The sequence below is a fragment of the Sapajus apella genome, unplaced genomic scaffold, assembly GCF_009761245.1.
Source record: "Sapajus apella isolate SASKATOON/1434 unplaced genomic scaffold, GSC_monkey_1.0 scaffold37, whole genome shotgun sequence".
NCBI lineage: Eukaryota > Metazoa > Chordata > Mammalia > Primates > Cebidae > Sapajus > Sapajus apella.
In genome coordinates, this window is record NW_022436977.1 from 12649354 (window position 1) to 12677219 (window position 27866).

Here is a 27866-nt window from a genome sequence, read left to right on the forward strand (position 1 = left end):
TGGGGAAGCTTAGTTGGAGCCCTACTCTTCTAAGTTTAGTGCTGTGTTGGCAGTTCAGGACTTAACAAGGTGTAAGACTCAGGGGGCCAATCTCTTGTCAGGTGGCCAGAAGGAAATCGCCTATCCAGGCAGGAGCTGTACCTTCTGGCCCCAGAGTGCTGCAGCTTGAGATTCTATTGCTTGTGTTCTAGCAAGACAAGCTGTTGGCAAGGATTATGTGTCACTAGGAACTCTTATCCACTACTGGTGGAAAGGAAAGTAAATTGGCACCTTTAATACAAAAAAACAGAAAAGATGGCAATGACTTGGCATCATCATATCAACCTGGACCTGCACATATCTAGTAATTCCACTCTTTGGCATATATTATAGGCAAATTCATAACTGCTCCTAGGGACATGCAAAGACTGTTCTTGACAGCATTGTTCCTAAGAGACACACACACACACACACACACACACACACACACAGAAAAAGCCTGAACGTTCACTGACAAGGAATGCATAAGTTAATTGTGATTTATAAAAACTATTTTTTAAAATGAGTAATAAACATACATTTAGAAGAGTAGTTACCTCTGATAGGGGAAGGCAGGGAGATGAGTCGAGAACACCCTGCAGCTTCAGCAGGCAACTAATGTTCTAGTTCTTTTATCGGGTGGTGGGCTCATAGCTGTTCATTTTGTTACTGTGCTTCATATCTTACACATATGATACATATGGTTTGGTTGGCAGTAATTATTTATTTTTAACATTGTGGAGGAAGAAACATTGTTTTTGTCTGATTCCCCAACCCAAGCAATTTGAACCAAACAAACCTCAAGACGTATTGTATTGTCATTTAAGCAGGTCCTAGCTCCATACTAAATGTCAGCTCATAGGAATTATATCCAGCCAATTGTGGGCAGGAGAATAAAATAAGTAAAAGAGGGAACTTCATTAAATATGGAAAGAAGAGTTAAGTTAATTTTTTTACTCATTTGAGCACCTGCTGTAGCAAATTCCATGCTTAGAACTGGAAATGGAATGCACAACACGCTTTTTCTTTGAAGCTCACAATCTAGCAGGGAGGAGAACAAATAGCTGTTCACATGTTTCACGAGCACGTGTGTGTGTGTGTGTGTGCGAGCGCACGTGTGTTTCAGGAAGGAGAAGCTTAAGGTGTGATGAAGGGACCATTTTGAAGATCTGGAGGATGAGTAGGACTTGGGACAGAAATGGAGGAAGAGGCTTCCAGGCAGAGGGAACAACAGAGTGTGTGGAGGCCCTGGCTAAACTCCTTTTGCAGAAGAGTTCGTAGACTGGAATTACCGTGAAGCTAAAAGCTTGTTTCTTCCCCAGCAAATCTGAGTGACACAATACATTGCCATCAGTTACAAAGGCATTCTCCAAATCTGTTTTGTTCAGTGGCGGGAGCCATGGACTGAGGGTTTCCTATTCCTCTAGAAAAGCAAATCAGATTGGAGCGGGAAAAGGGGACGTGTGCTGCTTCAAAAGCTTCCTAGCTGATTCTAATGTCAATTCAAGTGCAAATTAGAATAATGGTGTTGAGAATTTAAGGGCGGATGACTCTTATTTTATTCCCTTATCTTATTTATTTTACCCTTATTCCTGGGATAACCTATAGCTCTGTAACTAACTCTGTATAACTCTGTGTTTGTGTGTGTTTATAAAATCTGTTACTTCTTTACATATTTTTGAAATCAAAAGTTCACTCAAAACATCACGATCCTTAGAGGAATCATTGATTCAACATGCTCCTCCATCTAAAAAAGTTATTAATGTTCGATAGGCCCTCACTACTCAAAGTGTGGCTCCCTGAACAGCAGTATTGACCTCAACTAGGAACTTCTAAGAACTGTAGACCTTCCGGTTCCACCCCAGACCTACTGAACCTGAAAATGCATTTCAACAAGATCCCCAGGAAATTCTTGTGTCCCTTAAAATCTGAGAAGCACCACTGATGGCCATGTTATATCACTCAAAAGTTCTGTTTTCTTTATTTGACCAAACGCTAATCAAGTGCCCCCCGTGTGCCAGGCACTAGGCTGCGTATGAAGGCATGAAAGAGGAATGAAGTGTCTATTGTATCCTGGGGGAGCTCACAGGGAGGAAACATGCAGGAAAATAAATACTGACAACATCTCTGATCTGGGTAGGAACAAAGTTCTGTGGGAGCAGGCAGGGAAACTGGAAATAAAACTGAAAGGAGATGACCAAGGATTTGGTGTGTTTGTGCAGCCCAGAGGAAGTTGTGACCTGTCAAGGCGTGAAATGGTCCGATTTGTGCTTTTGAAAGCATGCTGGAGTGGGAGATAATGGGAGGAGAAGTCACAGGGGACTAGCTAGAAGTGGCAATAGATTCTGAGAGTCTGATTGTGTGTCATTGCCAGCAAAGGTGGAGAAAATGGGTGGCAAAATTTTAGAGCTATTTCTAACGTTGAGTAGACATGGTGGAGAGTGAAAATGGAAGCAGAACCAGCTCCTTCCTTCTGGCATGGGAAGCTGGGGGCTTGGATATACCTTTAACCACGGAGTGGCTATATGGATGTCAATATAAAGATGGAATGTTTCAGGATTGCCCACCCCCTTAAATACAGTCCTACAATAGGTGGGCTCTCTGGCTTCTGTACAGATTTGATGTATCCAATCAGGTAGATTGTTTCTGCCTCACCAGAAACTGTCACTTACTGGGAGAGACATGATGTAGGCACAATGCTAAGGAGGTGAAGATTGTGGGTCCTTTGGGTCGTTTTCACTTCCCAGTGTTGGTGGGCAGTGATGGTTACTCACATTCCAGCCAGCCACTTCCCTGGGTACAAGGAGCACTGAAGAACCAGTGGAAGGGGTTAGCCCAAATCCATCTCTGCTGTTAGAGAAACAAAAGTAAGTCCCCAGTAATGGTAGCCCAAGAGCTATCTATAAACAAAGAAAACAGCCCAGAGGAGACAGAAGCACAGACATGTAGTAGGTGGGGCAGACAAGTGTTGGAAAGTCCTGGTCTGAGTCACTTACAAATCTCTCTGTGGTGGAAACTAAGCAGTTTAAAGGAAAACATATTTTCATAGGAAAACAAATTTTGCTTTCCTACAATGTCAGTATTTTCACAGTTGTTCCATGAGCAACAGATTTTTTTAAATAATTGTTTTTAATTAATACATATTTTGAACATATACTATATGCACCATTTTTTTAAAGGTGGACAGCATAAAAAGATATACAGGAAAAAAACAAGCTTTCCTCCCAACTGTGTTCCCTGGTTTTCTAGTCCCCAAGTCCCTATCCCTTAGAAGAAACCTCTTTTACCAGTTTCTTGTATATTCTTAAGAGACAGTCTATGGTTTTTCTCGTGTGTGTGTGTGTGCATATGTGTGTGTGTCTGTGTGTGTGTGTGTGTGTGTGTGTGTGTGTGTGTTCCTCTTTTAAAATAATCAAGGGCCTCTCCCGTATCCCAAAAGATCACTTTCTAGGGAAAGTACTAAATGGCTCTTACTTTTTTTAATTCTTTTGCCTGAAAATTGCCTCCCTAGAAGGTACTGCCCAATGCAATTATCTGAGTACTAAAATTAAAAGAAAAGTAGCACAGGGCGACCACCCTTCTCCTCGGTTGAAAATGGTCCCAAGTGTTTCAGGGGTAGTCCCCTCATTCTAGTTCTTTTTTTTTTTTTTTTTTTTTGAGACAGTCATGCTCTGTCACCCAGGCTGGAATGCAATGGCGCAATCTCTAATCACTGCAACCTCCACCTCCTGGGTTCAAGTGATTCTCCTGCCTCAGCCTCCTGAGTAGCTGGGATTACAGGTGTGTGCCACCTCGCCAGGCTACTTTGTATTTTAGTAGAGATGGGGTTTCACTATGTTGGCCAGGCTGGTCTCAAACTCCTGACCTCAGGTGATCTGCCCACCTCGGCCTCTTATTCTAGCTCTTTTATGAAAGACAATTCAATGTGTGAAAGATGTTCAAAATGCAAGCTTCTAAAACATTCTATCTACCTTACAGTTTCTTCTTTTAAAGTAATAACTGTACTCAGACACAACTACAATATCATTTTAGAGCACTGCCTTCAACACAAGGGTGGTGATTTTTTCCAAAAAGTTAATTATTGTATGGCATATATATACTTTTCTGGATCCTGCTTTTGTCATGACATAGCCTTAGTAAATTTTTTTTAACATTTACTGGATACTTACCATGTTTAAGTCCTTGTAGCTTATTTCATAATTTAGTTTTTAATTCCGATGGTTTTTTAAAAAATAACTTTTGGCTGGGCACGGTGCCTCACTCCTTTAATCCCAGCACTTTGGGAGGCCAAGGTGGGTGGATCACCTGAGATCAGGATTTCAAGACTGGCCTGGGTAACATGGTGAAACTCTGTCTCTACTAAAAATGCAAAATTAGCTTGGCATGGTGGTGCATGCCCATAGTCCCAGCCATTTGGGAGACTGAGGCAGGAGAATCACTTGAATCTTGGAGGCGGTGAGCCAAGATCATACCATTGTACTCCAGCCCGGGCAACAAGAGAGAAACTCCATCTCAAAAAATTAAATAAGTAAACATTTCTTGTTGTAAAATAATTATATACATCCTTTGAGCTGGAGCTGCAGGGTAAAACACTAACAAAAAAAATACAGGAATCACCCACAGCACTCCACACAGATAACCTTGTGTGTGTGTGTGTGTGTGTGTGTGTGTCCTTCCCATCTTCCCCTATGAGATGGTCCATACTATTTTGTTACGTTTTAAATTTAAAAAAATCCCATGTTATTAAATTTATGGTGGATTTTTTGAAAATACATAAGAGAATAATGGAGACAATTAAAAATCTCTGGTAATTCCGTCATACCTTTCCCAAATACATAATGAATAGCATTCATTTATTCAACATATATACATAGAGAGACGATATTTGCAAGATAGCAGAGGAAGAGGCAAAAGCTATCCCTTTGTTCTTTGATCACGCTATACTAGAAAATATTCTACAGATCTTCTATTTCACAGCTATATTTTTTGACTTTATGCTATTTTAGAAATATCTTCTTTACATAATCTTTCCAACAACCTTTCCTATCATGGGACATTTCAGTAGTTTTCAGGGGTTTTTCATTTTGTTTTTGCTATTATTAATCAATGGCGTAGCAGTCAGCAACACTATACATGAAACTCTACAGGCTAGTTGTTTTCCTCTTTCAAAAATAATATTTCTCAAATTATTATTTGAGAAAAATTATTTCTCTCAAATTATTAAATTAATACATTCTCCATGTGGAAACTGTGGAAACTATGAAACATTGTAAACAATAAAACAGAATCAAAATACCCGTAATCCCACAACCCAGAGATAATAGTTACTCATATATTGGTTTGTTTCCTTCTAGCTTTTTAAAAACACACATACAAAAACATTTAAAATTTTTATTTTTCACAAAATTGAAAAAGGGAATTTACAATTAAACCTAGCTCAATGTCATTAAACATTCAAAAACATGATGTTTCACATTTTTATTTGGTAATGATGTCAAGTTTATAAAAGTTGCAAAACTAAAATCCTACAGAAAGCATCAGTATTCCCTTTACCCCACTGTCAACACTGAGCAACTGACCAGTCGTTAACGTTTTACCCACTGGCTTTATCGTTCGCGCATGTGCTCTTGCCTTCATTCTCACACACAGACTTTCTTCACGGAACCACTTGAGGGTAAGTTACATACATCATGGCCCCTTACCCCTAAATACTTGAGTATATTTCCTAAGAATAGGGGTATTCTCTTAGATAGCCACAGTTCAGTTTTTTGAGTTGACCCAGTCATGTCCTTTCCAGCATTGTTCTTCTCCAATACAGGATTCAGTCTTGGGTTTGGTTGTCATGTCTCTTTTACAGCTTTTAATATGAAACATTTCCACAATCTTTGTCTTTTACAATATTGACATGCTGTCTTTTAAAATAAGATTGTTCTAATTTCAGGTTTACCTGATGTTTCTTCGAGATTAGTTCGAGGTTGTGCTTTCTTACCCAGAAAGCTGAATAGGTGACAGTGTCATTTTTTCAGGGGATGGCATCTGAAAGCCCACAATGTCTGTCTGTCCCTCACTTAACTGGTGAGTTCATTTGGATCACTCAGTCAAGGGGATCAAGGTGTTGTCTGATTTCTCTACTGTATAATCACTGTTTTATTTTCTTCCTTACAACTAATAAGCAGGCTATGGGGAAATGCTTTGAGATCATGCAAATATCCTACCCCTCATCAGAATTCCCCACGGATTTAGCTTCTATTGATTCTTGCCTGATCTAATCTTTGTCATCATGGTTTTAAAATGATTCTCCCTCTCTAGCACTCCTGCCATGTTTACCAGTTAGCCTTTAGCTTTCTACAGTGAACAAGAGCCTTCCTTCCTTCTCATTCTCCATTTATTATTGGAGTGGACTCAGGCATTCCTTTTTTTTTCCTGGTGGTTTACAATTCATTACTGTACTTAACTATTTTGATGCTCAAATTCTCCCAGATTTGACTGATGAGAGCCCTTTCATTCTGACTCCTGTGTCCCTGTGACATGCTCATGTTTTTCTGTTTTGTAACTTTCTGTCATCAGATGGTCTACACTCATTTGGTACATATTCTGCCCCAGTCCTAGAATGTGCCACTTCTTTGATAAGCCCTGGTTTATCCTGGTGGGGAACAATGTTAGAGTCCACCTGGGCACTAAGTGTGCTCACAGCTATTAGGATGACTTTGGTTTTCTACCGTCTTAAAGTCAGGAAACAGATACATATACATTTATTTACACACTCATACAAATATGCATATACACATTCATACATACATAATACTCATGTACACATAAACATTCTTATATACATGCTCATGTACGTATTTCTAAAATCATGAGTTCATACCAGTACCTCCACCTCCAAGTGCAATATATCCTTAGAGGATTTTTTTCTGCCTTCCCCCATTCCCTATTTATATGTCCTTTCCTGCACAGTGAGAACTCTGATACCCAGTAACCTACCTCTCTTTCTTGCTTTCTCTCTCTCTCTCTCTGTCTCACACACGGATTTACTCATTTACTCAATCCTGTAATACATCTAAAGTCACTTCAAAAGTGCTTTGCCTATACCCATAAAATAAACAAACCTGCTCAAGCATGTTTTAGTTAAGATGCATTTGCTCTTCTCTCTCCCCACCCCACGCACCATATCCACACCCCAGCATCACTCAGGAGCTTGTTAGAAATTCTACAGAATCAGAAACTCTGGCTGGAAACTCTGGCTTGTTACATGTTAACAAGCCCTGGAAGTGATTCCAATGTATGTTACAGTTTGAGAAAAGCAGCCCAATTTGTTGTGTGTGTGTGTGTGTGCACGTGCGCACTCATGCCACGTGTTATGTAACACTTTAAACATACTCTAAATGTAACAACCCTAAAACAAGCCCAGTGCAAACTAACAGGGGTCCTGTCACAGCATGGATATGGAGGTGCAGAAATTTAAAAAAAAAAAAAAAAACCCTCCAGTTCTTTAGTTCTCTTGGTGCCAGCCGGTTCATAATAAGGGCTGGCACAGAAACCTTGTTTTTCCTCTTTCTGGGCATGAGATACCTTACTTGCCCACGGAGATGCCTTCCAGTCCCACAGCTCCCTCGCTTCCACGTTGGGCACTTGGCAGTAAATTCAGACAAGTCAAGATGAAGGAGCCCTGTCAAGTCACGCTAAAAAGCTCACAGCCATTACTCTGATATCTTCCTCCATTCTCACCCAACTTCCTCTTTCATCATAATCACAGAACAAAACCCTCTGCCTCCAGCAATGAACTCCCTGGACACTTCACACACATCCCCCTTTTTTTATTTCCTCTGCCAGACTGTCTATGACAATCAATGCAGCTGGGTTTTACAAGTCCAATTTCATTGTGGGGAGAGAGAAGGGTTACCTGGGCGTTGCCCAGTCCCACAGAAAGATCCCACAAAGCAGGCTTTCCTTGACCTGAAATCACAGGAGTTATCTGGTATTCTCAACGTACAGATTCCAGGCCACTCCAAAAATTCTGATTTAGCCGGTCTGTGTTTTTGTCAAAGTATGGAGTGATTCTCTTGATCTTGGAAAGTTTTAAAATACTGTCCTAGGAGCAAGTGGCTCTCCGATTTATTGGGTGTATAAATTATCAGGAAGCTTGTTTAAAATATGTGCCTGTGATGGGTGCACCAAAATCTCAGGAATCACCCATAAAGAACTTACTCATGCAGCGAAACACGACATGTACCTCAGAAAATAACCTATGGAACAAACATGAAAGAAAATTTTGTGATTACCAAAATCACATCTGTTGTTACATGCTCATTGTAAGAAAAAAAAAAATCCAGACATTACTTAAAGGTATAAATAAGAATGTAAACAACATCTATAATCTGACCATTTAGGAAGAACCACAGTTTATATTTTGGTATACGTTCTCCTAAACTTTTTTCTATAGATATATACACATGTACATTTGCTTTTTATGTAAATAAGATGATTCTATCTATGCAGTTTTGTCATCTGCTTTTCCTTTTCATAAGATATGATGGTTTTCCAGTGCAATAAATGTACATCTACAGCATCATTCTTAATGACTACAGAATTTTCTACTATATTTATTTGTTCATTTATTCAATAAATGTTTATATGCAGACCAAGCACTGAGCTAGATTCTGGGGATGTAGTCATAGATAAGCAAGTCTTTGCAAACACAAATTTACCATAATTCATTAACTCCCCATAGTTTTCACTACTATAAAAAGATCTGTGATGAATGTGTGTACTTATATTTTTGAGCTCTTGCCTGAATGTAGCCTTAGAATACTAAATTCCTAGAAGTATTAATTACTTGATCAAAAGTAAATATATTTTAATAGTGCTACAAATGCAGATTGTCTTTCAGAACAGTTGTTCCAACTGATGTTCCCATCAAAAATGTCTATTGCTCCTTATTCTTGTCAACATTTGGTATTAGCAAAGTTTTAAATCTTTGCCAATCTGATAGGCAAAAAAATTAAAATAAAAGTTCTCTCTCTCCCTCTCTCTCTCTCTCTTTCTCTCTTTCTCTCTGTCTTTCTGTCTATCTGTCTGTGTCTCACATAAACTGACAGAGTTCATATCCTTTTCCCTGGATGTTCTCATATTTCTAAGTGATTTATATAAAGAAATTATTGTGTATTTTACAACTCCTTCTTACTTTTTGACTTTGAATTTGGTTTGTGGTATTTTTAAGCCATATTAGAGTTCATTTTTTTCCATGTTAAAAAATTAATTAATTAAAAAATGAAATATCTGCTTGTGAGTCTCACTCTCAGAGATAGTAGGTATAGGATGGGGTTCCAAAATGTGCATCGTGAACAAGCTGCCCCTTTGTGCTCCCAGGTGATGTTGATGTATTTGAGCCGCACCTTTATTAGAGCCCCTGCTGGGGACTCTCAGCCCTTGTTACTCAGACTGCAGTCCTGGACCAGCAGAAAGACGTCACCTGGGAGCTTGTTAGACAGAATCTCAGGGCCCACCCCGACCTGCCGAATCAGAATCATCATCTTAACCAGACATCCAGGTGATTTAAGTTTGAGAAGACTGATTTAGCGTAGTGGTTCTGAGCCTTGGCTAAGTATTAGAATCACCTAGGGAGCTTTCAAAAATCCCAGGCTTAGGCCTCTGCGAGACTGAATAAATCAGTGTCTCTGGAGACGGATCCCAGGCACGAGTGCTTTTAAAGTTTCTCAGCGGTTCCCATTTACAGAGAAGACTAAGAACTTCTGAGTGTCCTTCCAGTCTCTCCCATTGCAGAATGCAGGCCAGCCCTGAAGCCCAGGAGAAAGAAATGATACCCCAACCCATGGATCTAGGGCTCTATAATAGCCAGAGGTCCTACTCAAAAAGCCCAATGATTTGGCAGTTGCCAGAAGAAAAAGAAACAAAATGGGATATCATTTCACCTTATTTATAAAGCATTCTTTGTCTGAGTCCTTGAATTTCTTCAAGACTGTCCTGCTGGGGTCATCTCATTAATTTATTGTTAAGGTTTCTACCACACTAACTCTCTGGATATTTGCTGACCTTATCCATAAATCTGATCCTTATCTCCTCTCTACTTAAGGCAGATATGGACCAGTCACCCCCCCAGGCTTAGCAAGGACAAATGCAGACAGTACGCCTCTGCCCTCTGGTACTCTGTGGCCCCACCTGGGCGCCTAATCGTGGGAAAGGGGGCTGATTTCCTACTCCCAACTAATGTTGATGTCCCAGCCCAAGTTAATTTCCTCTGCACCTTCTGCTCCTTCAGCTCTGTTGCTCCAGCCTGCTCCTTACCTGTCCCTAAGCCCACTTCAGACCCAGTCATGGAAGTGGTGGCAATACAGCTTCCTTCGCCAAGGGCTCAGTCAGCTTTCACTGACTTCCCAGTGACATTTCAGAAATATCCCCACAGTGCCATTAAACTACTGCAAAAATCACTATCCAGTAAAGCGACTAAGGATATCTCATGGAACTTCATTCTATGTACACATTTTCAAAACTTAAAACACTTGTGTCTTTTGTGTCTCTATTTTCCCTGGAGCCCCTTCCAACTTGCTTTTACAACAAGGGTTCTGAGTATGCCAAGAAAATAATACATGGTCTAGTGTTATGGACTGTGTGAGAGAGATGGGTAGGTAACTAACTAATTATATTGTGGAGAAGGTGCTCTGCAGGCACAGAGGACAATTCTCCCTGGTTGGGAGAGGGGATAGAGAAGGCTTAGCAGAAAAGGAGATGCTTGAGGTTGGCCTTGATTACATAGGGAGCTTTTTTGTATGGAAAAGAGAAAAGGAAGGACATTCTGGTTGCAGGAAATCTCTTAGGCAAAGCAGTGGGGGTGCGGAGGTTCATATCTAGGAATGACTTCTGAGCAGTGTGGCAGGTAATGGGTAGTGAGTGGGCAGCAGGAGATGAGATGGGAAAGGTGGTTGAGGTCAGAGTGTCAAGGTCCTTGAGTATCATGGTAGAACAGTCGCCAAGGGCTTGCATCTTGGGCTTTTGGGAGCCCCTTGAGAAATTAAAGGTATAATGCATGTCATTGGAAGAACAGCATTTACAGTTTGATTCTACAGACAACTTTCCAGAAATGTGAAGAAGGCAAGTTTCACTAATTAGAAATTAATGAGAGAAAATGTCTGATGACTTAGTGAAAAGTCAAGATTGTAGATTTTTTAAAGAAATTCTGTCTTATAACTTTCAATTACTGTAAATACTAGAAAGTAACAATACATCTATTAATTAAAAAATGGGGTCAATAAGCTGACTTAAATTCACAATAGGCCTGTATGAGGTAAAAATGCATAGTAAGCATGTAATTAATCAGGCATGCTATTTGTTTTGACTATTTTGTGGAATCATCATTATAACTAGAGCATTCGTATCACATATTTCCAATTATTGGGGACAAACGATTGAGAGTCGTTTTTAAGTGAGGGATACTGATGTATTAAAACTTCCAACTGATCAGCCACGAGCAGAAGTTTAGGAATTTAGAATTCTAAAAGAGTTTAGAAAAACGCTTTTTAGTTTTACTTTTTAATTATGGATACATAATAGTTGTATATATTTATGGGGTGCATGTGATATTTTGATACAAGCATACAATGTGTAATAATAAAATCGGGGTAACTAGGGTGTCCATTACTTCAAGCATTTATCATTTCTTCGTGTTAGGAACATTCCAATTCTATTCTTTTAGCAATTTTGAAATATACAATAAATTATAATTGGCCAGGCACAGTGGCTCATGCCTATAATCCCAGCACTTTGGGAGGCCGAGGCGGGTTGATCACCTAGGTCAGCAGTTTGAGACTAGCCTGGCCAACATGGAGAAACCCTGTCTCTACTAATAATACAAAAAATCAGCTGGGCATGGTGAGGCACGTCTGTAATCTCAGCTACTCAGGAGGCTGAGGCAGGAGGAACGCTTGAACCCAGGAGGTAGAGGTTGCAGTGAGCCAAGATCGCCTCATTGTACTCCAGCCTAGATGACGAGAGCGAAACTCTCAAAAAAAAAGCAAAAAAAAAAAAAGCCAGGCGCAGTGGCCCATGCCTGTAATCCCAGCACTTTGGGAGGCTGAGGTAGGTGGATCTCCTGAGGTTGGGAGTTTGAGACCAGCCTGACCAACATGGAGGAAACCCCATCTCTACTAAAAATACAAAATTAGCCAGGCATGGTGGCGCATACCTGTAATCCCAGCTGCTCGGGAGGCTGACACAGGAGAATCACTTGAACCCAGGAGGCAGAGGTTGCAGTGAGCCGAGATAACACCATTGCACTCCATCCTGGGCAACAAGAGCGAAACTCCGTTTAAAAAAAAAATCTAATTAACTGTAGTTACCCTAATGTGCCACCTAACACTAGATCTTATGCATTCTATCTAACTGTATTTTTGTACCCATTAAGTAACGCCTCTTTGTCCCCCATGGCCCACTACCCTTCCCAGCCTCTGGCAACCATCATTCTACTCTCCATCTCCACGAGTTCAATTTTGTTTAGCTCCTACATGTGAGCGAGAACATGCAATATTTACCTTTCTGTGCCGGGCTTGTTTCACTGAATGTAATACCCTCCAGTTCCATCTGTGTTGCTGCAAATGACCATATTTTATTCTTTTTATGGCTGAATAATATGTATATATGTGCATGTAACACATTTTATTTATCCATTCACCCACTGATGGACACTTAGATTGATGCCACATCTAGCCTATTGTGAATAGTGCTGCAATGAACTTGGCAATGCAGATATCCCTTCAATATACTGACAGAAATCAAAATTCTTGAGCCAACCTTTCAGAAAAGAGCCATATAGCCCTTTGCTGCTGACCAAACTTGCAGGTGCAAGGCCGCAGCTTCTGTCTTCCCAGCAGTTCCTTTGAAGCTGCAGAACAGGGGGAGAGCTTCATGGAGGGAAGGGTCATGTTGATGGGTGTCTCTTCCTGTGAATTTAAAAACTAGTCTGCCTATGCTCAAGAAAGTGTGTGCATGTGACCATGAACAGCCAGCGAGAGGATGATGCCAGTGTCCTTGGGTATGAAATGCATCCTTTCAACGAGAATTCTCAGCTACAGTTACTCTTCCAGTTCAGGTTCAGCGTCTATCACAGGGAAAGCAGAACAAAGGAGGGAAGACAAAGTTTATGGAGAGAAGAACTGAGATAGTCTAAAATCACACCAAAATAGCTGTTTGCAGAGTCAAAGAAAGTGAAAGCTGGTCTGGTTCTGTTTCTCTGCAGCCTGTGCCTGTGGAGGAGCAGGGAGGCGCACCCCTCAATATCCTCCAGTGCAGTCGTGGGGCCCTGCACTGGCTCAAATCCCAGCTGTACCGTTTTGTTGTTGGGGTGACTTGGGCCAGTCCCTTAACCTTGCTGAGCTTCAGGCTGCTCATTCGTCGACTAGAGAGAAGAATAGTACCTCCCTCGAGTCGTTGTGAGAACTGGTAAGGTGATTCGTGAATGGGGCTTAGCTCAGGAGATGCTGTCCACCCCGCCCAGGCCCAGACAACCTTGTCCGGGGTTCCCTTCTCTCCTGGGATGCAGCTGTGGCGCTTCTCCTGGAGGAGACAGGTCCATCACCGTGCTTTATTCACTGACTCAGGAAGGACTCCAGGCAGCAGACCATGGGTGGCAGGATTCTGTCCTGGACAGCTCTGCCAGGGAAGCAGACCAGGGGCAGGGAGAGGCTGCAGTGACTTCCTTGACCTGGCTTTAGCCAAAGCCCTCTGCTCCTGCTCCTTCCTTTTCCATTGGGTGAGCTGTTTCCTTCAGCTTCTTCTCAAAGCTGATACACACAAGCAGACAGCCATCCCATGCTCCCCTGCACCCTTTCTGACATGGGACCGCTCCTGTCCCTCTCCCAGGCCAGCATGGTGTGCTGTCTGCTATGCTGCCAGAGCTGCCCCGTCTCAACTTCCATCCAGCCCACTTTCCTGAAAGGCCAAACTGCAGTCCTTTGAGCCACATCAAGATAGGTCTGGCTGACAACGGACTTACTGCTTAGCTGACCAACTGCTGCTGTTCTGTTCACCTCGGGTGCAAGTTCTCTGAGCACCACTTCACCCACTGCTTCAGCTCCTGCCCCTGTTTCACCATCCTGGGAAAATTTTCCATGATGTGTCCACTGGTGCTGTCCTCTACTTCCAGGATCTAGTGAAGTTGGAGGCCCAACTCCCCTACTAAGCAGCTGTGTGCCCACAGGCAAGTCACTGAACCTCTCTGACAGGGTTTCAGTTACAAAAAAAGGAAGAATAGGCTGGGTGCCATGGCTCACACCTGTAATCCCAGCACTTTGGGAGGCCAAGGCAGGCAGATCACAAGGTCAGGAGATCGAGACCATCCTGGCTAACACAGTGAAACCCCTTCTCTACTAAAAATATGAAAAAAAAAATTTGCCAAGCATGGTGGCACACGCCTGTAGTCCCAGCTACTTGGGAGGCTAAGGCAGAAGAATTGCTTGAACCCAGGGGGCAGAGGTTGTGGTGAGCCAAGATCATGCCACTGCACTCCAGCTTGGGCAACAGAGCGAGACTCTGTCTCAAAAAAAAAGGAAGAATATCTTTTTCTACCTCACCTGAGATTTGTGGGGAATCACATGGTAAGGTTTCATGGAGGTGTTTTTAGCACTGTAAAGCAAGACAGGAGGGTGAGTTACAGTGATTATTCCCCACTGGAGATGTCTGCTTTTTGCATGTTTTTATTAGGCTTTCCATGTATGTAACCAAAAGAGTTTCCATAGTGGCTCTGGCTATCCACAGAGACACAGCAAACGTAGCTCGTGTCCAGCAGGTTGTTTGGGCTCCACCTCCCTCTGCTAACCACCTGTTTCCAGACAATCTGTGCAGGACTTGCTTCCCATGCGAAGGCTGTCCTTGGCCATATCAGTTAGAACTCACCGGTGTTGCTTTTCAAACTGCACATTGGACTGTGCTCTCTTTATCCCCCAAACAACTGGGTATCCAGCTTATAAAAATATACACAGCACCGTAAGATCACTCAAGGCAAAGCAGATAACATGCTGACCTAGGACTCCCGGAGTCTGAGCTCTAATCTTGACTGTCTCCGTCAATCCAATGGCTCTTTAATCTCCACATGTAGATCCTGGCCTGGAATACAAGCTCAGGAACAGTCCTGCGACGTTTACTTGCAAGGTTCCCCCTTCATGTGTCTCTCCCTACCCCATTGTGATTTACTGAAATCTGTTTATTTGTGTGCTCGCTTGTCCACATATATTGTATCTAAGAGTTTACTTTGAAAAACAGCTTCAGCTGAGAAGAGAGGGTCTTCGGGGCTCAATGCACATGAACAGCCAACTACCTCTTGTCCTTTGCCACAGCCCAGAAAAGGGTCTCTCTCAGTAGCAGGTAGGGGTGAGTGCAGAGGGCTCACCTCCTGTGTGCCTGCCTGGCTGCCACTGTTCTTACAACTTGAAGGAGAGATGGAATTCACATAACATAAAATTCACCCATCTGAAATCATCCAGTTAGTCACAGAGCTTTGCAACCACAGTCAATTTTGGAATATTTTCATCACCCCCCCCAAAAAGAAACACCATACCTATTAATCACTCCCATTTCCTACCACCACCCCTTCAGCCGTAAGCAACCACCAGCCTGCTGTCTGTTCCTATGGACTTGAGTATTCGGGCCCACATGCTTTTTGATATTTTTGTTTCCTACCCCTGAAGCCCCAAGCTCCCCTGAGCAGGGTTTGCAGGGATATTCCAGCCAAGCCCATCAGGAACCTAGGTAGCAGCCCTGGGCTGGCTCTTGAGAACTTCAAGATGTATCTTGCCTTACCAGTGCACACCCCTATCTGACCCAGAGGCGCAGGAGCAGCAAAGGAGCTGAAGGCCACCTGGATGTTTCTCTCCTAAATCCAGGCCAGACTCCCCTTGTGTGACTCAGACATGACAGGCTTACCTGTGCGAGAACACTTGGCCCTGCAGGCTGCTGAGGGGCTGCAGTTGTCAGCATCTACGTCAGCCTTTAGGGTGAAGATGCTGCATCTCCAGCAGGCCCTTATGAAAATGACAAGCTGTCTTTAGATGTCAAGGCAGTTTCATGGTGTCCTGGACATCTCAGCCTTTCCCCTTTACGGCTCTGTAATCCAACATACTCTCGGGCAGCTATTTCGAGGGAGAAAATACATGGCTAGATCTAAGGACTCATAGAGAGCAAACCAAATATGAGTGGATAAGCTGCTGGTACACAGCTCAAGCCCAGCCCTGTGGCCACTGATAGACGTGTGATCTTGGCCAAGTCGCTCACCTTCTTTGAGCTTAGTGTCCCCAGCTGCAAAATGGAATATGATGGCTTCTCTTACCTCACAAAACTGTAGTAAGCATTACTAAGGTAATGTATTTGCTATGGTTTGAATGTGTCTTCCAGATTTCATGTGTTGGAAACGTAATCCCCAAATTCATAGTGTTGGTGGTATTTGCAGTTACAGATCCACAGAGCTAGGCCAGTGCTTGTGTCTTCTGAGTCCAGGCTCATTCAAGAAGTTGGATCATAAACTCATTTGGCTTCATTAATGCCTCCCAGGCCAATACGTCTGTGCCCACATATTCCCAGACAAATTCTTGGCAGACTTTTGCATAATTCAGTCAGCACTTTATATGTTGTTAAGTCCTTTGCATCGTTAAGTCAGGAAAATGGATATAAGCTGGTGTACGAATGCTTGAGTGACAGGTGATCCTACGATGCTACCATACACTGTGTTTCAGGAAGTGTGATGTAAGAAAGGGCTTCTTAAAGTCTAGGTAGTGAAGGACTAGTTTGTTGGTTTGTTTCTAACTTCCATCTGTCCTGAATGGGTAATTTTGATAAGACAATAAAAAATTACTAGAAAAATAATCACACATTTGAATGTTGCAGCAATGTCAAACTGCCATGAACATTTCTAATTGCTCATTCTCAATTTTTTGTACTAATCTTGTTGCAGGTCACTAATGGCTCACAGACCAGCGCAGGGCTGCCGACCATACTTTGAGAAACTGTTCTAAGAAACATTATTTCTGAGAGAAATTCCTTGAATAAAGAGTTTTTTGATCAAATTAAGTTTGAGAGACCCTATAAGCTAGAAACTGTTGATGCTCATTAACATATTAAAGGCTATGAGATGTCCTGCATTCAAGAAGCTTGGTTAATCATTAATTAACTCACCATTTCCCAATCTAACTTGGCCTCACAACTCATTGTTCACAAAATACCTTTCAACCTCCTGCAGAGTTATATTTCTTGAAACCCACTTGGCTCTGCCTTGCCTACTATGGGCAAAACAGTCCCCAGGCGTGCCTGAACTAGAAGCCTCTGTCCTTTGCTTACACCCTCATGCTCTTTTTTTCTTTATAATCTTCTATTCTTGCAGCATAGAAAGTCATGCTCTGACTCTTGCCATCTCTCATGCCTACTTCTACCTCCTAAGTCGTACTCACTCTGGGTGACCTCACCCATAAACATCATAGCTACTTGTCTGAAGCAGCCCCCACTGCACTTTGCCAGTGCATCCTGCAGTTCTGTCTGCTTGCCCACCTCAAGGTGACTCACGACGTGTCTTTATCGTTAGTACTACCCCTCACCAACAATGGCCGTCTCCTTCCCCTTAATCCAGTTCACTTACAAGTGTTTCTCTATTTTTAATGGAAACTGTATACCTACATAAAAAATACGACATTCACATAAAACGTGTGGGTTGCTGTTCCCTAAGCGGCAGTACTTCTTGTCATCCTCCCTTTTCATTCCCTTTCTCACTCTCTCTCTCCCCTCCACCACCAATCTTGCACACTCATGTGGACTCCCGTAATCTCCAGTTGGAGGTTTCCTACCTTGCGATAGTTACCCTTTACTCTGAAATCCACTCCGTGGAAATTGCAGCTCTCACCGCTATAGTTGGTGAAAGCTTCTAGAAGTCTGACTTGTTTCTGTGGGTTGCTCCTCCTGGCCTCCTCTGGTCATTCAGTGACTCTCAATAAGCTTTAGTCTGCTCTCCATTTTACTGATATCTCTGCTTTCTTCTTCAGCACCTCCAACTTCGGCAGCATTTCCTCCAGATCTAATCACGTCTACTTATTCACAGACATACCCCTGCCCATACACGCATGGGCAGAATACTGATCTGCCCTTACAAGCACGTACTAGGCCAGGTGCCCTGGAGATGATAGAGAGCAAGCCAGCCAGGGTCCCTGCTCCAAGAGAATCTCACTTCCCAGGTTCTGGTAGTGCAATGTCTACGGTGATCGAGGTCCCAGGGCAGGAACTTCCAAACTGCATTTCCCCAATATTAATATTGTATAAGACATTAATTGACAATCTCCACCAAAGGGTTCTGGGGTCAAACTGATTCGGGAAACAGAATTATGTGTGCTTACATATATTATGAATCTTCAGAAAGAGGCAATATATAATAGATTTTTAGAAATATCCTTGATTATCTGCAAACCATCTTTTCAAGGAACCCTTGTTTGAGAGAGTATCATTCCTCTGATGCCATTTGGGAAATGCTGGCTCAGGGGTAGCTTCAGCAGACAGTCCTGCCAAATGCCAAGGGCCAGACTGAAGTCATCTAAACATACATCCTGGTTAGGTGGAAAATGAATATTTCTTTCTGATTTCCCTTAGCTCTGCCTTTTGGATGATAAATAAGTCGAGTCTGCACCCAATGCTTGGTTATTTACTTTCCCATTGATGTGTGTTCTGTGTAATTTACCATCTAGAGACATAATGACTTCCGAGTCTATATTTCTAGCCCAGACCTCCCCCTGAACTCCAGATCCCACACATCCCACTGTCTGCTGGACAACCACGTATTGGAGATTTTTAACAGAATGTCCAGCAAGCACATCCAGTGCAATTTGTTCCATGTCGGAGAGGTCACTACCCTCGTAAAACTCATTTCTCCATCTGCATTTCCTAATGGCCCCATTACTATCATCCAACCAGAAACCTGGCAGATGTTCCAGACTACACCTTCTTAGCCAAGTCGTCAGTAAGTCTTCTTCATTTGACCTCCCAAGAAGTTCTTCTCCATTCTCAACTGCCATTATCTAATTTTGGGTCCTCATTACAGTGGTTTTCTTTTCTTTTTTTGAGTTAGAGTCTCGCTCTGTCACCCAGGCTGGAGTGCCGTGGTGCAATATCGGCCCACTGCAACCTCCACCTCCTGGGTTCAAGTGATTCTCCTGCCTCAGCCTCCCGAGTAGCTGGGGCTACAGGCGCCGGCCACCATGCCCAGCTAATTTTTGTATTTTTAGTAGGCACAGGGTTTTACCACATTGGCCAAGTTGGTCCTGAACTCCTGACCTCAACTAATCTGCTTGCCTCGGCCTCCCAAAGTGCTGAGGTGACAGGCGTGAGCAACTGCTTCTGGCCCTACAGTGGTTTCTGACTTCTATCTCAGGTCCGGTTCTCTGCAAAACAGACCCTGGGTTTCTGAGATGTGCGTGCAGAAAGGCTTTTGGAGCATGTTATGGAGAATAACCCCCCTGGGGTAGTGAAGGAAGTAAGACTGGACGGAAGGAGGAGTTGAACATCAATGTAGATGCAAGAATAGCCTCAATTGGACGACCCTTTGGAGCTGTCCCACTTGATGCAAGGGGTTGGGTTGAGAGGCCTTAAACCAATACATTTCCACTCTCCTAGACCACTACCTTCCATATTCCCATCTCCTACACCCCCAGCCACCCTCACTAGATATGAGCAAACTCCCACCCCTCTGAGGGTGGCATAACCTTTGGCCAAGGGCAATTCCAACAATGGACTTCTTCTGAGAGCCACCTGTCACCAACCCTTCCATCAGCTGGAGGAACGAGTGCCTCCGTCCTGAAGAGGGATCTGTGTGGTAGAACACAGCACCCACCGCGGCATCCTTGTCCCTGATCTTGCTGCTTTCCAGCTCTCCCTCCACACCACCACCAGAGGAGTTTTTCTAAGCCCAGATGTAATCACACTACACCCTTATACATCCCCATTCCTCCTCCTCACCTGCAAGATGATTCATGTCTGATCTCTGTCTACACATGAAGCCATCTCCCACAGCTTTCCTTCTTGCGTGCCCTCTTCCTTCACAAATACTCATCTACTAATGCTTATCAGTCCTTCACAATACTGCTCCCTCTGCAGGAAATGAGCTTTCCCACTCCTCTCACTAGCAAGCCTCCATTTATCCTTTAGGGCCCATCTGAAGCACCTTCTCTATGATGCCTTCCTGAATATCTTCAAGCAGTAGACTCTGTAGACTTTTTTTATACTCTTGTAGTTATTTGCTTATGTGCAGTTATTTTCTTAAATCTGGCCTCCTTAAGGGCAAAACCTGTGTTATATTTATTTGTGAGTCAATGAATCAGTCAGCCATCTACATCAGTATTGTATGAGGCTGTGTTTACACGGGCTTACTCAAACTAACTGGAGTTGACTTCAGTCATTTTTTTCTGGGACTTAATCTAGGTACCCAGTGAGGGCTGTAGGCCCCTGGGGGAAGGAACTCGATTTGCAGACTGTCACTTGGCTCAGGATATATATAAAACTCAAGGCTCTGAGGGAATTGGGCATTTAATAATACTGCCCACTAGGTTGATACTGCCTCTCATGGTGGGCAAGAGGCATAGCAAGTGACCTACAGGACATGTTATAAAAGGAATCATAAGGCCTGCCTTGCCTGCAAATCTCTTTCATGACTGAGCCCTCCCATCATGCCTGTTCTGAAATTCTCACTCTTACATTTACTGATGGTTGGACCAGTGGCCTCATAAGTGACGTCAATACACTCTAGAGCCTGGGCAAGCAGATGCATCTCTAGAAGAGAATTCCATGTCTATTTATTTTTATTTTATCCCTTTACAAATTTTAGTATTGTGGGCTAGGGGCAGTGGCTCACACCTCTAATGGGAGGACGAGGTGGGCAGATTGCTTGAGACCAGGAGTTCAAGACCAGCCTGGGCCAACATTGTGAAACCCCATCTCTATAAAAAATACAAAAAATTAGCTGGGTATGGCGGCATATACCTGTGGTCCCAGCTACTCCAGAGGCTGAGGTGAGAGGATCACTTAAGCCCAGGGAGGCAGAGGTTGCAGTGCACCAAGATTGCACCATTGCACTCCAACCTGGGCAACAGAGTGAGATCCTATCTAAAAAATACTATTTTCTGTATTGTGTATGTTTCATAATGTGCATAATATAGTAGTATACTAACTCGTGTAATGTGTATGATTTATAAATAATATAAGTGAGTATACACTCAGAACTTTCTTTACTAAGAAGTGCATTGTTTTGCAAAATTGGAGCCCTCTGGATTGAACTCTAAAGTCTTGAGTCATCTCCTGCTTTCACCTACGAGCTCTGCAGCTGATCTGTTGCAGAGCTAATTTGTACCAACAGGCACCTAAAGTTTTTGAAGAACTCTAAAGTCCAGGATCTATCCAGCTAGGAATGAGAGGGAGGGGCGGGCTGAGGAGAGCGCAGAGGCTGAATCTAACCAGAGTTGGTGAGCCATCGGGTAAGGAATTGAGAACCTGGAATACACAGAGGTATTTGGGTCAACAGGAGGCAGCAACAGGCAGAACAGCAATGGGAGGTATGTGGTATGGAAGAGTGGCAATCCCTCCCTCCACCATGAAGCATGCCCCATCCATCTTCCACTATGGTCAGGGCGAGAGGTGCAGCCAGCCAGATATAAAGGTGGCAGTGGCTGCTCTGGAACACCTACATAGGGAGCTAAGAGGCAGCAATATGACTGCAGTGAGCACATTGGAGCCTTGTCTTAAGGCTGTATTTGCATATGAGAGCACTGTTTTTACTTGGGTTGTGTGGTTATTTGTGGATGGTTGTGGGGATTGATTGATGGTGGAGATTGGGTGGAGGTGTGGTGTGCATTGTTAGCAATGCAGCCTTGAGAATCCTTTAGCAGGTGCAAGCTAGTGAGCCACATTAGGGTGGAAACAGTATTATGGCATCAGGAGAGACCTTGATCTGGTGCCAAACCCTGGTGCCTAAGAGCTGCATTGGGATGATATGTTAGAATAGCTCCAGCAGCCAAGAAGCAGCTTCATAATACAGGACCAGACATGCAAGGGCAGGGAATGGGCCCCTCAGTGGGAGACCAGGTGAGGGATCAAGGGGACTCCAAGAGCATGACTTGCAAAAAGAACAAAAAGGAGGCACAGAGGGACCGCAGAGATGAACATGGCTAACTCGGCAGGGTTAGTCTCAATGGCGAGGAACAGTGGTTCACACCTCCTCAGTTCCTGGCTCCACTAGAGAATCAGTAGAAGACAGTTAGATGGCCACGAAAGAAAACTGTATACTGAACTTTCTTATATACAGATTTTCCTGGAAAACAAAAAAGATCAGAAGGGAAGCAAATGCAATTCCTTTCTATTATGTTTTTAGGCTCTGCTTAGGCTCTTAATATTCTACTAGCAGCAGACTATAAACCCTTCGAGGGCTACAGTCGCTACTTGCCGACAAGGTGTTGCATTTGTAAAGTTAGCATAAACTTTTACATACATTATTTAATACCACAACCCAGCAAGGTAGGTATTCTTCTATGCATTTTGCAGATGAAGAAATAAAAGTTCAAAGTGATAAGTTCATTTAGCCAGAAACTTACCTTCTACAGTTAAGGAATCTGAGGCCCAGATGGAGTTAACTAACTTACCCAGGACAAAGAGCAGATACTCATCAAAGCCACAACCCACACCCAGGTCTCACAGAACTGCACCTGCATCCCAGTTCTCCATCTTTTATTACACTTTCCTCCCAGTCCCCATGGTGTTTAAAGCAGAGGTCAGCAAACAGAAAGCAGGCCATGTTAGCAGGCTAACAAATTTTATGAGCTCTGTCTTTCTATTCTTGATTCTCCCTTAGATAATTTGCTCTAACATCTTCTGTGTTTCTTCACAGCATGCAAAAGGAAAGAACAAGAACATGGGAAGGATAGAGGCAACACACCCAAAAAGCCCAGGTTGGTCTTCACAGATGTCCAGCGTCGAACTCTACATGCAATATTCAAGGAAAATAAGCGTCCATCCAAAGAATTGCAAATCACCATTTCCCAGCAGCTGGGGTTGGAGCTGAGCACTGTCAGCAACTTCTTCATGAACGCAAGGAGGAGGAGTCTGGACAAGTGGCAGGATGAGGGCAGCTCCAATTCAGGCAACTCATCTTCTTCATCAAGCACTTGTACCAAAGCATGAAGGAACAACCACAAACTAAAACCTCGGTGGAAAAGCTTTAAATTAAAAAAAAAAAATTTTAAAAGACCAGGACCTCAAGATAGCAGGTTTATACTTAGAAATATTTGAAGAAAAAAAAAGTGTTATTTATAGTCCAAAGAAACCAAAGACTTAGCTCACCTGCATTCTGACTTTGTTTGGAGACACACACTTCAGCGGGGCGACGACTTGGCAAGACAAATGATGAGCAGGAAAACACCACTGGATCTCACACCCTCAATCCATGACCATTCTCACTGTGCTTGGCTGTTTAGTGGTTTGGAGCATAGTGATTTTGAGCCATTAAGTGGACATCTTTTAAGATTGAACTTTCTCATCTGTTCTACCATGCCACAAAGGTGTATGGTGTCTCAGTACTGTGTGTGTGTGTGTGCGTGCACATATGCGCACACACACACACACACACAACCACCACCACCAGTGGTTAGAGACTTAGGCAGAGCTGGTCTTCAGAAATGGTTGTGCTTTAGGAGTGCAACCAACATGGTGTGGGGTTGTCTGAGTTCATTGGATTAGGAGTGTGATTTTGCTCATCTAGCCTAGCGTTTGAACCTGCCAGGCCCGCAACCTAAATGCAGATTCAAACCCAGCAAAGAAAATTTGAATGACACCTAAACCAGTGCATTCTCTTTGTTTGTTAAGGAATGTTCAGATATTTTTTAAGAGATGAAACAAGAGTCCATCCATTAAAAAAAAAAAAATCACCTAGGTACCAAAGAACACACTTAATATTATAGTGCAGGTATTTTATTGCAATGATTTTAATAACCAAAGCTATTTTTACAGAAGATACTATGTAAAGTTATACGTATGAACTGATCTAGCTATAATACACATGCCACATAGAACCATGACTATTATTTATGACTCTTGAAGCATTTGAAATATGAGTTTTCAGAACTGGCAAGAAAGAATGTAGCTTCAGGGAAGCAATTAATATCATGGCAGAGAGGTCGATGCAGTACACGTGTACATCCAGATGGCACACTCCTTTTCAGGATCCATAAATGTCACTTAAGTAGAGAGATAGACATGATTCCATAATCTGTTTCTAGCTGAGAAAACCTGGGGATCTTTCCAAAGTAGGACCCCATTTTTACACTAGAAAACTGTTTAACAGGGCGGGTAACTAAATTAGAAAATTTGTTCAAAGTAATGCTTTTTAGTAAAAGGTCACTAAATAAAGAACTATCCTTAGATTAATTGACTTATATTTGCTTTACGCATTTGGCACCAAATACCTCTTTTAAATACTTTGCAAATATAATTAAAGTGAAAACAACATTATTATTAAAATGAACTATTCAGTACTTGTAACTATCCTAAAACGTAATCAAACTAACTTATTGCCAATCCCAGAAATTTTATGACTTGGAAATCAATAAAACAGCAGGCGCAACTGAGAAATGATGGAATTAGTGGAACTGCATAGAAAAAGCCAGTGTTCTGGTGGATGACAAGACATTTGATCTATTGGTATTAATTAATTTATTTGACTAAGAATAGCCTCCAAAGCATTCTGCATTCTTTCTTGCTACTACATTAAGCTGGAAATTTTATAATATAGATTTCACTCTCTAACAGGGACAGATTAAAAAACTAGACCTGAGCTTACAAATACAAAATTTTAAGTTTATATTTTTCCAAATCACTTAACCAGAGCTGTAGAAATAAAGCCAAAAAAAAGGGGGGGACAGTGAAGTGGTACCCCAGTGAATCACTTGATTCGCAGAAAAATTCTCTCTGAATTCATTTGGACTGAAACTTATCTAAGTGGATACCTATTACGCCATTAGGTAAAGAATTGGATGCTCTTAGTTAATTACCACCCCTACCTAGAACTATAAAATTAAAATGTTATCCTAATGGTAAGTTGTTTTTTTGAGATTCAATAAAATGCCAAAGAATAAAACTGAACCATCTTGACACAAAACCTAACTCCTTAGCATCAAATCTCAGCACCTTGTCTACGTCTGCAACAAGCAGCCAACTAGACAGGTGAAGCAAAACCAACAAGCCATCTATCTGTGTCTCCTTCATGTCTGCTGTAGAATGAGAAGAGGAAACAAACATATACTTCTCTTTTGATGAAATACTGCATTTGCCTTGACATATTTTGTCTTTTTTTTTATTTCACCCACAATTCCAGCTTAAAATTTTCCTTCTAAATATGGCACAATTCTAGTTCAGCTATTGAAAGAGACCATTTAAATGGCCACCCTTCAGGATTTACTAAAAAATAGAATCTTGTCAATGACGTAAACAAAAAGGAAAAAACTGATTAACATTTTCTCTCTCTCCAGGAATGGAGGGAGCCAGGGATACAGCTACATAATGTATTTATAATTTAGGAGGGAGGGAAGCCTTATTTATTTAAAACGTGATAATTCTGAATGCAGGGAAATTCTAGCTGTGTCTACACACAATCTTAACAAATTCAACATCCCAAGAAAAGCAGAATTCAGACATTTATTTTTTATTTTTTGTTACTATGTACTACCCCCAAAATTAATCCAACTGCACGTTGCTTTTTTTTTTTTTTTTGAGACAGAATCTCACTCTCTCACCCAGGCTGGAGTGCAGTGACATGATCTCTGCTCACTGCAACCTCTGCCTCCCTGGTTCAAGTGATTCTCCTGCCTCAGCCTCCCAAGTAGTTGGGATTACAGGTGCCACCATGCCCAGCTAATTTTTAAATTTTTAGTAGAGATAGGGTTTTACCATGTTGGCCAGGCTAGTCTTGAACTCCTGACCTCAGGTAATCCACCTGCCTCAGCCTCCCAAAGTGCTGGGATTATAGGCATGAGCCACTGCGCCTGGCCCATGTTACATTTTTGACCAATTATTTTGGTACTGTGTAGGCATAGTCTCATAGAATCTTGTTTCATTTTCAGTATCTGACCATAATGGTTTTTTAAAAATGTAACCAGTTATCCTATTTGCTAACACCAAAGATAATTTTCATACCAGCATTGAATTTGCACCCATTATGCAATTTCAGGGCTTAGAGATGTATTTTCTCATAAACAGATGCACAAATGAGAGCCTGAAAAGCAATTTTTTTACTTGACTGTTTTAAGCATATTCACATCCTTTGCTTTTTAGAAATCATAATAGACAAACTCAGCTTCTCACAAGCAATACACTTATTACATCATGTATAACTGATTCTTTACTTGCTTCTGAACTAGCATGTAGAAAAACACAATGCTTCCGTTCCTATTTAGTGTAACGTTAATTTCTGGCTTGAGTTTTCTAACCTACATTCCACAGAGCAGATCATGTGCCATTTGTTCACCCATCATGTCTCAATTCTTTTGCAAAATTAACCAGAAAAAAAGGTATCTATCTTACGCTTTATTTCTATGTGTGTTTATTCCAAAACTGCACTTAAAGTAATCCTTTTTTTTTTTTTTTTGGTAGTATGGAAGTTAGTCTGTTTTTGGCCATAAGTCATTCAAGTCCTCTCATGACAGGAAGCTTTCCTGTAGAGGACAGGGAGGTGTGAAGTCTGGACACCCTGAGACCCCAGACTTCAGTAAATGTTCAGGTAAAGAGCTCTGGATGTCAGGAATTGAGTATTCCAGTCCCTGTATGCAGCTGGAATAGACTCCAAAGACCAAAGAAAACATGGGAAATCCAGAAGTTCTAAATGAACATGTCACTCACTATGCCCCCCCAAAAAAGCGAAATTATTTTTCCAGGAAAATATAAAAGCACTATGCTACTTTTGGATTCATTCCACTCCCATTGCTGCCCCAGGTGAATGACGGTTGTTGCAGGTTAAATGCAAACTTCGCTATACCAAAGAGTCCTAGGACATTTTCACATGAGCTATAAAGGCATTTTCCCTAAGAAAGGTCCTCCCTCCTTTGTACATAAAGGATGAAAACTATGCATTTAGCAAACAAAGAGAAAGCACTTCTCCTTTTTCTATCTAGTTGTTTAGGGTGCATTCAAACACCAGAGGCTATTTTGAGACATGTTTGGCCTTCTGGGTTATTACTGTGGTGTGGTTAGCTTTACAGTACATTTGGTAACTATTTCCTAAATAGTAAGAACAAAGAAGCAGAAGGTAAGAAATAGCTACTTCCATGTGTAAAAAAAAAAAAAAGAAAAAAAGAAAAAAAAAAGAAAGAAAAAAAGAAAAAAAAGTGTAAAGATCTACTATTTATAGTGTGAACCAAAGACGCTACCTCACTCAATTTCCATTGGTGATTTTAATCACATTGATGATACCAAAGAATACCAAAGATATTTACATGCACGGTCTTGTCTGCAGAGGGAACTCCGCCCCTTCCCTTCCCCTTCCTGGCCTCCTTCCTCACTCTTCACTCAGTGTGTAAACTTGTCTTCATTCTTAATAATGATACAATAATGACAACAACAACATTAGGAAATACTACTCTTATTACTGCTAGTTCTACTTGTAAATCTCTAGGCAAACATGTTGCAAACTTTGTAAACTCCTAGGACGAGTGCCTTGCTTGAACCAAAGTGTTAAACCGCTGTTGACCTCTTTCACCTTATACTCTTTGAATACCTCAGCCTCTTAGAAAGGCCACTAAAAAAAAAAGGAATAATTATTCACCGTGGTGCTTTTT

At 42.1% G+C, this 27866-nt stretch overlaps 1 protein-coding gene across 1 annotated transcript in view; it reads left to right on the forward strand.

Annotated features, from left to right (window-relative positions):
- Positions 1-25770, forward strand: part of ONECUT1 (one cut homeobox 1) — a 37061-nt gene extending 11291 nt beyond the window's left edge. The window contains exon 2 of the mRNA XM_032297407.1: positions 22931-25770. Within this exon, the coding sequence (XP_032153298.1) occupies positions 22931-23223 (293 nt within the window). The 3' untranslated portion in view covers positions 23224-25770. The remainder of the gene's footprint in view (positions 1-22930) is intronic.
- Positions 25771-27866: the final 2096 nt, after the last annotated feature.